At 44.7% G+C, this 12,162-nt stretch overlaps 1 protein-coding gene across 2 annotated transcripts in view; it reads left to right on the top strand.

The window, feature by feature from the left end:
• Positions 1–11,103, top strand: part of LOC144792750 (catechol O-methyltransferase-like) — a 60,195-nt gene extending 49,092 nt beyond the window's left edge. Inside the window, exons 3-5 of one of the 2 annotated variants that reach the window (XM_078667929.1) lie at positions 1,311–1,504; positions 2,679–2,810; positions 8,369–11,103. In XM_078667929.1, coding sequence (XP_078524055.1) covers positions 1,311–1,504; positions 2,679–2,810; positions 8,369–8,548 — 506 coding nt within the window. In that variant the 3' untranslated portion in view covers positions 8,549–11,103. The remainder of the gene's footprint in view (positions 1–1,310; positions 1,505–2,678; positions 2,811–8,368) is intronic. The other variant, XM_078667930.1, reaches the window with a different exon arrangement.
• The last annotated feature ends 1,059 nt before the right edge of the window (positions 11,104–12,162 follow it).

Genomic DNA, 12,162 nt, shown 5'->3' on the forward strand with positions numbered 1-12,162 from the left:
TATAGTTGGTGGACATGGGTCATTGGTAGAGCCAGTCTTACAGGAAAGAATGGCTTGGCGAGGTTGTAAGAGCGAAATATTCTGAAAGGACTCTGGATTTACAGTTATGACGTTGCATGGGCAATCGGAGAGATGAAGATGAAGGTTGAAAAGCTCTGCAGTATGGTTTGAATCTTCTGCTCCAAGAATGCTGTGAGATCTTGTCACTGAGGGCTTGAAAGGGGGGAGGTTTCCCTGCAGAGGGCTTTGGGTTTTAGGAAAGATTTTGAGTAGTGTTTTTGGGTGTTGGTGGGCGTCCTCAATTTAGGCGGTGAAATAGGCTTTCTTGGTTGTCTTCTTCAGATTATGGTAGGATTTCTGGTCAGTCTTGTATCCGGACAGGTCCTTGGGTTTGTAGGCGTGACACCATTTGCATTCAAGCTGTTTGCAGTGTAGCTTCTGTTTTGCTACAGTGGTGTAGAACCAGGGTGTTGAGGGGGGTGACCTGCGTTTACAGGATCGAACTAGGCGCGCTTGTCCGTTGACAGTGTTTATAATCAAATTGTTAAATGAGTTAAGATTATTAGATAGCTCTTCATTAAGGGGCAGGGAGGTAGTGGACAGATGGGTGGTGAGATTAGGCTAGCCAGCAACTTGCCCTATTTGCGCAGTGTCGGTGTGCCCATATCAGTACTGAGACTGGAGGGATTATGGGTGTTCGTCGGATGTCTGAAGGAGCCTAAGCTATGATCAGACTATAATTGGACAATAGGATCTTGAAGTACTGGCTGAGGGTGGTTGGTACAAACCCCCTCCAGAGCGTGTCCCACTATGTGGGTGGGTACAGTCACTAGCTGGGTGAGACCGGTTATGTTTTGGGTATATATGAGATTAGAAACTTCAGAATTATTGAAGATCTTAAAGTGATAATTGAAATCAACCAGAGTGGTGAGGTTCACGTATTGTAGTTTAAGAGGATCTAAGGCCAGGAAGTAGGGTCCCAGGTATGATGAGCGGTAGAGTAGGCAGCGAGTAAAAGATTTGGTGGTGCTGATCTTGAAGCAGAAACCTAGACTTTCTACTCCTTTTAGAGAATCAAAGTAAAGTGGAGACTTTGTGCTGCTTTGCAGTGGTGAAATGTTTTGATAAATCTGCCCCTCTGTGTTTTTTGTCCTTAACATTTAGCCGCGGGCAGTAGCGTGAAGCAGGGCATGAAATGGTCCCCTCTGTGGTCTTTGTGAGCAGAGGTCCATTTCATTATAATAAGATCCCTTTTGCACCTCTGAATGCTCAGAAATATAACAACATTTCTGTTTTCTTTTGCTTTCCAGGGTCCATTCTGGATAAGATCCTGGTGGAGACAAACCCCTCAATGTGCCTTGAGCTGGGCGCCTACTGCGGTTATTCGGCGGTGAGGATTGCCCAACTGCTAAAACCTGGGTCGCGACTTATCAGCGTTGACATAAATGCTGCAAATCTGGTAGTAGCCAAGCAGACGGTGGAACACGCAGGGCTGCAGGATAAGGTATTGGGATTTACTTAATTCCGTTAGGGGCAAAAGGGGATATGATGGAGTGACATCATCATGCACAGACCCAGCTGGGGGCAAGAGGCAACCTGCCAGAATGGACTCACTGCCCAGAGATCCCTGTTGAGGGCAAAGGTGGGCCTGATTCATTGAACCCGCTGGGCACAGACCCATCCTTGGGGCAAAGAGGGACTTGGTTGGGTGTGCTTACCATGCACTGCATCACTCTGGGGGTGGGGGGGTTGGGCAACAGTTAACCCGGGGGAATGTGTGCACACTGCCAACCTTAGGAGAATAGAGGACCTGGTGGAATAGAGGACCTGGTGGAATTAATCATGTTCCCCCACCTGTCCTAATCTGAGGGCAGGTGGGGGCTGGCAGAATGTGTCCATGTTCCTCTGTCCTAGTCTGAGGGCAGGTGGGGGGCCTGGTAGAATGTGTCAACAATGGGTTGATTCAGGCGAAAGGGCACATAATGGAGGAAGGCCACATCCCACTGTCCATGTCTGGGGGTTACAGTGGGCCTGGTGGATACACACTAAGTGCCAATCTGGAGGCTACAAAGGTTCTTGTGGGATGACTCCTGGGGACACCAAGGGGCCTGCTGGAGTTAGTCCACAGTCCTCGCCTGAAGACAACAGTGAACCTGATAAACTGAGCCTACGACGATCTATTGTAATGATCCCTGTCCCAGCTTGGTGCCTCCAGGGCCTCTGTATTTAGCCTACAAGCCGAGCCTGAGGGCAGCAATGGAAGAAACCATTGATGTAGCTTCTTTTCCTTACCACAGACTGTTTAGATAGGGAACGTACTTGATGCCAGCCACAAAAGCCCTCCGTACAAAGCTGACAAGTTATTGCCACCCTCGGAAATATTTCTCCCTTCTCATGGATGGTTGTGGTCCCACAGTGGGTCTCCTTTCCCAGAAGCCACATTCCTGCCTCATCAATTATCTGAAGGATACTGTCCCAGGGGCCAGAGACCAAACCATATGGGTCCTTCCACCACCATGAACACTTTAGGTTAGTTACAATATCTCCACTTGCATCATTCATTAATCAGGCCCATCAGTCTATACCCCTTTCACTAGAGTTCTGGAGTGCACATGGGTCAGGCTGATACTTGTGAAGGGAAAAGCTAGCATTTTAACCCAAGATCTTCCTTGTTTCAGGTCCAGTTTGTTGAAGGTCCATCCAATGAGGTGATCCCACAGCTCAAGAAGAAATACGAAGTGGACACTTTCGATTTTGTGTTTATCGACCACTTTAAGGATGCCTATACATCAGACACACAACTGTTGGAAGTAAGAGATGTTTTGTATGTCACTAAGAAATGTTGTCTTACATGTGATAAAGAAATTGAACATGTTCTTGACGTTTCATCTGTCCTGATTAGGAAGGATTTTTAAGGAACCAAGAAAGTCAAGGCTTTGGAGTCAGGAAGACAGTAGGGCTGATTGAGACTCAACTGGAGAGGGATGCCAGCCGATTCCAGTTGGTCCAAGTTCCCCATCTTGATTATGTAGGAATCACTATAAAATTAGCGATTCCAAAACATCCCTTAATTGCGACTCGCAAATTGTAAGTCGCAATTAAGGAATGCCTTCCCATTCATTCTGAATGAATGGGAAATTGCATGCGCAATTTGCGAGTACCGAATAGGTACTCACAAATTGTGCAGGCAATTTCAAGGGCGCAAGGGTGTCAAAAGGACACCCTGTTGCACCCCTGAAATTGATCTGTGTACACATGTTGCGCACACACATGCCCCAAGGGCATGTGTTTGTAACCTACAACTTTGAAAAATGGACTTTAGTGCATTTTTCAAAGTTTTTGTAAATTACCATCAAGTTCAAATTGATGGTAATTTGAGACCCATATTGGCGAAATCGCTATTTGAGATTTCATCATGCATTGCATTTAAGGAATCGCAATTTGCGATTCCTTAAATGCAATCACAATAAATCGCAATTTAAGAAATCGCAATAAATTGCGGTTCTTAAAATGCGCGAGCCTTACAGTTTGATGCATCACATAAGCTTTGCGAATCGCAACGTTTGCGTTCGCAAAAAACATTGATGCATGTGGCTGTAAAACCCATAAATGCAGGGTTTCAATTATCAGCTGAACTCAGTGATTCTGGCCCTGATAATGCTGGCACCCCTACACAATGCTCCTCTTCATCTGGCTCAGTGTGAGGACATTTGGGCACACAGGTGTGTGAGGATAGAGGTTCATGGCAAGAGAGTCAAGTGATTAGGATATATGGAAAAATATGAAATAACAGCGGCAAACATACATTCTCCTATAGACCTTTTTGTATGTAGCGCCTTCAATCCATCAACTACATCCAAGGAGCTATACATAATATTTATTTCTAAAGCGGGATCCCAGCTCCAGGGGCAGCAGCGCACTTTATAGAATAGTTAATTACATAAACCATTTATAATAACATCTGCTTTCAATAAATGTATTCACTGGAAAAAATACAGTTAAAAACTCAGTTATGTTTGTGGCTCATACGCGACAAACAACTGACATTTGTCATTTATGATTACCAGAACACCTAACATGGATCAAAATGTCAGTTTGCCAATGGCACTTGAAACAAACAAAAAAAACATGATCACGAGAACAGCATGGCGGCCAGCATGTCATGGCATGGGTTCTGTGCGCTGGTAGCCATTACTGTTGAATTTCAGTGGTTTGTCACGTTTCAGCCAGAATTATAACTTGGTTTTAACTGTGTTTGTTTCAGTTAATTTCATTGTTTTGTATTGATGTCCTTAATTTCCATTCACTGCACTGTACATCTTTTGGCCATGCACAGCAGGAGTTGGGTGCAGGGCCTTGCCTCTGGACAGATGCTGCACCAAGCCCCTGATATCAGTCAAACCCTGAAGCACACCACATTTGTCTGTTCACAGAAGGAGTTTGTCCACAGAGTTTGACCTAGGGCCAGAGTCAATCTGTTGCAGGTGGCCAGTCCCTGCAGCTCAGTGCCTTCAGCCATACACGGTGGTGGTTGGGTGCCTGGCCTATTCCTGTGTCCTGGCCTTTCAACCATATCTCCACTGGCATCCAACGCGGCTCCGGGGGCAGAAAGACGTTACCAGTGCAGTAACCCGGGCCAGTGGACTCAAATTCTCCCCCAACGTTTGGAGGCTCATGAGGCATTGTACTAATGAACACCAAGTTTATTCCATATTAGCAAAGAACTACATGAACTGTGTAGGCATATTACAGCACTACATTTTCACTTTTGTGTAAAAAACATTTTTTACTTAGAAAAACGTGAGTAAGGTGGGGTGTGGTGCACCCTGTCCTGAAGAAGGGGTCTTACCCCGAAACATGTCGACGCACCCTAGAGGCGATGTGCTTAATATCACATAATCACCTCAACCCGCACCCTTTTTAACAGTACCTGCCCGGGGGCTCATTAAAATAGTTCAGATTCACCCCACGAGCCAGGGACCTTTTTAATAAATCACTCACTTACTTAAATTACCTCACCACATACTCACACCGAACCCTCACACACACCACACATAGTCTACACGAGATAGTGCTCCCGCGTAGTCGTAGGTCGTAGCACGCCGCATCCCGTAGAGGGGTGCGAAGACCCCAATGAAGAAGCCTGACACCAAGGGTCCTTTTGGTGTGTGAGGGGTATTTTGCAAACACTTTGTGCTCCCCACACTTTGTGCTCCCCACCATTGTAGGGAACACAGACCCCAATTTGGTGGATTCTTGTTGTTTATTTATACTCTTGTACGTTAGGCAAAAGTTACATTTAGGCAGGGTGTTAGTCGGTGCCAGGCAGTTTAGCACGAGGTATGAATTAAATACACCACAACAACTAGAACACAAAGTGCCTGGAGCGATCTGCCTCAAACACCCCACATCCCACCCCTGTGTGAGACCCCTGTGCACGGTCGCTGTCAAGCACATGAGTCCAGGGGTCTCCCCAGAGAGGCAACCGTAGGGGAGACACATGACCCAACACAAACTAATCCTGTCAAATGTAAAGTGAAGCACTTCTCTGGAGTGCGGAGGGCTGTGTCTATTGTAAAATTAAAATGTAGTGGGTGAAAGATTGCATACTCGTCACAGACTTCCACACATTGTAGCTCATGAAGTAAATCTTTATTCAATGATCATTAAACAGGACTGGCCTGGGGCTGTTTTGCATTAATATATTGATTAGTCACCAGTGGCTACCCCTCATCGTCCGCCCACCCCCTTCATTCTTCGCTCTAGAAATCTGTGTGGCGGGAGGGAAGGGGATTGTGTTTAGGGGTGACAATAGCCTCTCCCATGGCTGTGTAGTGGGTGTAATTGAGCTCTTTCATTCTGGAAGTTGTAGTCTTGCATTTCTTACACTACACTGACAGCCAGCTGTCAGTTGTGTGGTGGTATTGGTTGTACTGGCATTGGTTGTGGAGCTGAAGACCTGGCTCTTCTCGGTATGATTTTCTTTTGGCCTTCGCGAGCAGCTGTGTTGTGTTTCTCTTCCTCAGTCCTCTTTGCCAAAGCGCCGGGTCACCCCTTGGGGTAGCCGTGCGCTATAAAAGAGACATAAACATAACATAACATAACATACTGGTACTTCTGCTAGTAAGGTGATGGTGGAAGTCTTCCTGGTGGTGGTAGCAGTACTTGTGATGGTTGTGTACTTGTGGGCCTGGTGGTGGTAGTGTAGTTTTTGTGGGGAGGTGGTACTAGTGGTTGTGGTACTGGCCGCTTTGATGATACTAGTGGTGGTTGCGGTACTGGTGATGGTATGGGTATTACTTGTGGTGGTATGTTTTGTTGTGTGTTTGTTCTGACAGTGGCATTGATAGTTGTGGTACTGGTGATGGAGTGTTGGTACTCTTGGTGGTACAGGTGGTTGTACTGGTGCTACTGGTGGTAGCACTGCTACTGGTGGTATTGGTGGCAGTGGTACTTGTGGTGATGATACTGGATATAGTGTCAAACAACCCAACTGTAGTAGTGTATGTGCTGATGGTGGTGGAACTGGTGGTAGTGTTTTTGATGGTGATAGTCATAGTAGTGGTCATATTGGTACTGGTGGGGGTAGCATTGGTGCTGGTGGTACTGGTAATGTTGGCCAACACGGTAGACAAACCAGTTGTTTAGCGGTGCTTACTCCATTTGGGCTACTGTACCTTCTCAGCAAATGCAATGTTCCAAACCCTATATAGTATACTGTGGTCGCTTAACTATAACCTCTGGTGTGAAGTCTTAGCCTCCCCAAGGTAGACCCAGATAACATTTGTTGACTCTCTGATCCTCCTCAAAGATACAGACCGTCCTAAAGCAACAATCCGCTGGTGTAATTGGGTCTAGATTGGCCTGGTCAACCACCCTACGGGGCAGATTTACAAGAAACTGACGCATCTGTACAGATGCGTCAGTTTCCCTGCGCCTCCCTGCAGAACCCTTGCGCCACCATGGATGCGCTGTATTTAAAATACGGCGAATCATAGAGGCGTCAGAAATTCTGAAGCATCTTTTGCTCCAAAAGTCACGCAGTGCTGGAGTCGTTTCGCAAACACAATGCATCTCCAGCAATGCATGGGGAGGCCTATTCCCACCACACTGCGTCACTCCTTACGTCTGCTTCAAGCAGGTGTAAGGTTTTGATGCAGTTTCATCCTAGAAGTGGCGCAGTGAAATCTTGTAGATTTCACTGCGTCACTTCTACAAGGCTTTTTTGCATGGGAACACCCACCCTGCATACATTATACGTGACGCAGGTATAATGTGGTGCAGGGCTTTACAATGTGACGCATCTCCCTAGATGCGTCACGTTGTAAATGGGCTGCAATGTGGTGCATTGTTTCTGCCGCCACTGCATCACAAAAAGTGACATAACGGTGGTGTAAAAGTGACGCAAGGGCTTGTAAATCTTCCCCTACATTCTTAATGCCACCGATTATCACCACACATCGTTTGGATGAGGTCATTGGGCATCATGCAGGTCACCCAATTTCGCCCATGTAGAACACACTACGATCAATGTCCCTCCAACCACACATCTGAAAGGGACCCATTGAACCTGAAGCTAAATGCAGCTTTTTCAAAGGTATGAAGTGCTAAACATGCCGCAGTGCAGTACACTAAGCCGTAGACATCTGCAGATGTTGCTTGGGTGTCAATCAAGAACCACTTGACGATGACGACAATTTGTAAATACCTAATTGGGTTTGTAAACTATTCATGAAGAGATATGTAATCACTGTCCATGTGATTATTGCTTTCTGAGGTTTGAAATAGGGTCTGTGAACTCTGGGTCGCCATTTACATTTTTTTAAGGAGAGCATTTCCATTCACTCTTGATCTTCCTTGAAGTTCCCTTGTATGGGGTGTTGACTCTTTTTCCCCTACAATCCCCCTACAATTATATTCTGTAAAATAGGATTGGTGAGGTGATTGGAAGTTTTTTTACATTGCTTAATAGTGGCAACACAATTTTGACCCAATTTGGTTGCATATGTTTCTCCCAATAACAATTGTTTGAGGTTCATAAAGTTTGCAAACATAATGGATGCATATAATTGATCTGCTAAGCATACTGTTAAATATTCCATTTGTTCCACAAAATACTGAAAGAATTGTCCCCAATTGACTCTGTGTACTTGCCAAATGTGTTGTCCAATTGTCCACAAGTTTTTTTCTCTGTATGTAAAGAGTTGCCTAATTCCTTCTTCACCCTAAATGAGTGTCTGTGAGTTTGGTATTAATAAAATCTGCAACTTACAATGCATTCAAAAAGTGTCGCCTTTTGATATAAAACTACTTTTTAGAAAATATGTATAAACTGTTAACTGGTACCTTTCCATGTTCCTCTTTACAGACCTGTGGGTTGCTGAAGAAAGGCTCTGTGCTAGTGGCTGATAATGTCATCTGGCCCGGTGCGCCGGAATTCCTTGAGTATGTTCGCACAAGTGGGCGCTACGATTGTACCAACTACCCCTCCCATGTGGAATACTCAAAGAACGAGGACGCCTTGGAAAAAGCAGTGTTTAGGGGATGAGCGTCTATTACCTGCCACCTCCTGTGTTGTGGTTGTGGTGTTTGTTGTTCCTTGTGCCTTTTGTGCAGGTTCAAATCTTGTCGGAGCCGATGACGGCCGCAGAGGACATCTGGTTTTCAGAAGTGTCCACCTCATCACCCCTGTGGAGCTGTATTTATTTGTAAATATATTCTCTTTCGACTCCCTTAGATTCAAGTTGTTCTTCTAGATCTGATCTTAGCCATTGTAACATAATTGTATATAATGTCCTTACTTATAGGAGCTTTCAGCCAGCTTTCTTCATCTAATTAACTGTCCATGTGTCATTCTCTATTTTGTCCCACTCATCACAGTATAGAACATAGGGCCAGGGTCAGCCCACTTTAGCCATCGGCTTACCGGTCTTTGAGCGATGGAATTCTTCACTTGCACAATGTGCAGTCACTCCCAAAAGTAGTCCACTTATACAGTTTTACAAAAATGTGTATTTTTACTGTGGTGTTGCTTTGTTGTCTCATACTAGTTTCAATTGTCAGTCGATCTTCAGAGATGCCGTGCCCTACATTAAAAACCTAAGGGTTGGGGTAAACCAGGATAGAGGCAGCAGTTGCAGCTAAATATGTACATTCAATCCACATGTAAATGAATCCAGATCAGTGTCATGAAACCAAACACAAACTGAGAGACACCAAGAAAGAATTCCCTAGTAACCACAGCACATGTAATCTCTGAAGTTCTGCTGAGGGCTTCAAATGTCTACAACTGGAACTGTTGTCCAACAGATTCTGTGCGGGGGCCGCACCCGACCCTACAAGGAGTTCTATTCATGCTTTAAGGCAATTTTTGAACACCAAAGAGTGGGAACAACACCTCAAAGCTTCTCCCTCTGCCCAACCCTCTTCAATGTATACATGACACCCCTGGCAAACATTGTCAAGAGCCACAGACTCCACATCGTCTTCTATGTGGACAACACCCAACTCATCCTCTCCCTGATTAATGACCTAATGACCTAACGACCACCAAGGACACGTTCCAAAGATGCATGAAAGATGTGTCCGCCTGAAACAAACTCAAACTCAGCACCCACAAGACAGAAATACTCGTCTTCGGGAAAGGCGAGGACGCCCCTTGGAACAATAAATGGTGGCCACCTGAGCTCGGTCCAAACCCACCGACTACGTCCGCAACCTAGGCATCATCCTTGACTGCCAGCTTTCCATGAAGACGCAGGTCAGCACCGTCTCCTTTGCTTGCTTCCTCGCCCTCCAAATTCTCTGGAAGGTCTTCATTTGGCTCCCACCCAACACTAGGCAAACAGTCACACAAGCTCGTGTCACCAGCAGACTAGACTACTGAAACTTCCTCAAACTTAGAACAACCGCCCAACTAATGACGAAACTCCAGACTATACAGAATACTGCAGCTAGACTCATCCTCAACTTACCCAGATGGATTCACATCACCCCGCACCTTAGGAAACTCCACTGACTACCAGTCGCAAAGAGATGCCAATTCAAGCTGCTCACTCATGCTCACAAGGCACTACACAATGACGGACTGGCGTTCCCCAGCAATCAAATGAACTTCCTGCAAACTCTGCTCCAAATCCCTCTTCCTAGCAGCCTCATGTTGTATCCACCGAACGAATAGCGGAGGCCGCTCCTTCTCCCACCTGGCGATTCTGACCTGGAACAACCTCCCCCTGCACCTGCAGACTCCACAATGAAGAGACCAGCTTCAGTGCTGGCATTGAGTTTGGGCAAGCAGCACTCTTGGTGCTAAGAACCCATCTGAGCTTACGCACCTCCCAATCTCTGGATTCATTCATGCTTTAATAACTTTGTGGACAGTGGGCATGGAGAAAAGCGATAGAAAACATTACATATGTGCACGAGGCCTATTCTAGTAGCAGATCTAGACCACATGGAAGGGACACACGTGTTCCTGGCTTACCGCAAGCAGAATTAGCAACATTTTGATGACCACCCCAGAGGTGGCACTTTTGTTATTTCCTAGGAGGATATATACTTCTGGAATGTGATCTCAAGTGGTCCAAAGTTAACGAAGCATGAACTGTGTGTTCTTTTTCACAAGAGGTCAAACTGTACGTATGCAAGAGAGTAATGTAACTGCATTTGTATTTGTATTTGAATTTGCATTTTGTACGTTGTCTTTAAAAATGCGCATAGTCGCTAACATTTTTAACTAATGTGTTCTTTTTATATTGCTTTTTTGTAGCAGTTTATCTGGGTACAAACAGGGTAGAAATAAACCAAATACAGAAAGTGTTGACTTTTCTAATGAAGGATGATAGACACAGAGGAGTAAAAGCGTAATACTGTTATAAACTATATATTATACTACGAGAGATGGGTATGTAGGGTATTTCATGCTACCTTTATTGTGTGTATCTGCCTGTAATGGCATCGTGTAAAACGTACCAATATAGCAATATTGACCATTTCTGAGAAACATTCCCAGCTTACTCATGACTACCAAATAAATAATTTAGGATTGAAGGTGATGCCAAGAAAGTGGTGGTGAAAACCGAGTTAATAAAAATTAACACCCAACTATGTTTATTGATTGTTACTTTCTTTGGCTAGATTTTCTTTCTGGTTAGAGTGTGCTGATAATTTTCCTCCTGATCATTATTATTTTTAAAAAACAGAAGTTTCGCCATTTAGCAAGAGGTGGCATTTTTGATAATTTATTACCGAGTTACAGGAAATTTCTCTGTGCTTCAAATGGTAAGAGCTAAATAAATTCTTTGTCTTGTAACTTACAGTTGCTCTGTGATAAATGCTCAGGCTGATTGCTTTATGTAAGTCTCTTTTTCTCGACCAGATTAGTTGTAGGGATAACAGCCAGTCTGCCATGCCATGGGAAAAAGTGGCTATGGCTGGAATAAGGTATTGTTGAGGAATTGATTGAAGATGCCAAATGTGCAAATATCATTTACTATTGGCTTTGTGCCATACTTGTTTTTGCATTGGTTGATGTAGGAAGTATTGTGACCAACTGGCATGGGTGCAAATTCAGGACTGTAAGTGTAAAAATTCAGGACAAATGGTCAAAATTTAGGACGAAAATTCAGGACAGAATGCCAAAATTCAGGACAAAACTTCGGGACAAAAGGCAAGCTTCACAGACAGAGGAAGTTGCCCGATAGTATAAAAGTGTGTAAATAGACAACCACTTAAGTACAAGTCAAAAAAAGATTATATTAAGTTGAGACAATCGTGCACTTCCTGTTTTTTTTGGTATGTGCGCAGCTTTGAGCAACTGTGCAGGTCTTTTTGGGGTATTTCATATGATAATAATGTATTTATATGGTTACTGCACTGGGTTGTCCAGTCTGATATTATGTTTACAACTCCTGGTCCTACGAAGGCATGTTTGGTGAGAGAAGCGGTCAGGAAGATCTGCTCGGATGGACTTTATTACTAGCATCTCATATCTGAGTGCCATTGTGAGATGTAAAGGGGCATGCATAGGTGAACTAAAGGAGGGATTGCTGTGATGAACGCACTATAGGGAAAGCATTATGGGTGTTTCAGCAAGAGGAACTTAAAATATGGAATCTGGCTTTGCTTATGGGGGCTTTGCAGAGAGTTGTAATAGCTGACGGA

The sequence above is a fragment of the Lissotriton helveticus genome, chromosome 11, assembly GCF_964261635.1.
Source record: "Lissotriton helveticus chromosome 11, aLisHel1.1, whole genome shotgun sequence".
Taxonomy (NCBI): domain Eukaryota; kingdom Metazoa; phylum Chordata; class Amphibia; order Caudata; family Salamandridae; genus Lissotriton; species Lissotriton helveticus.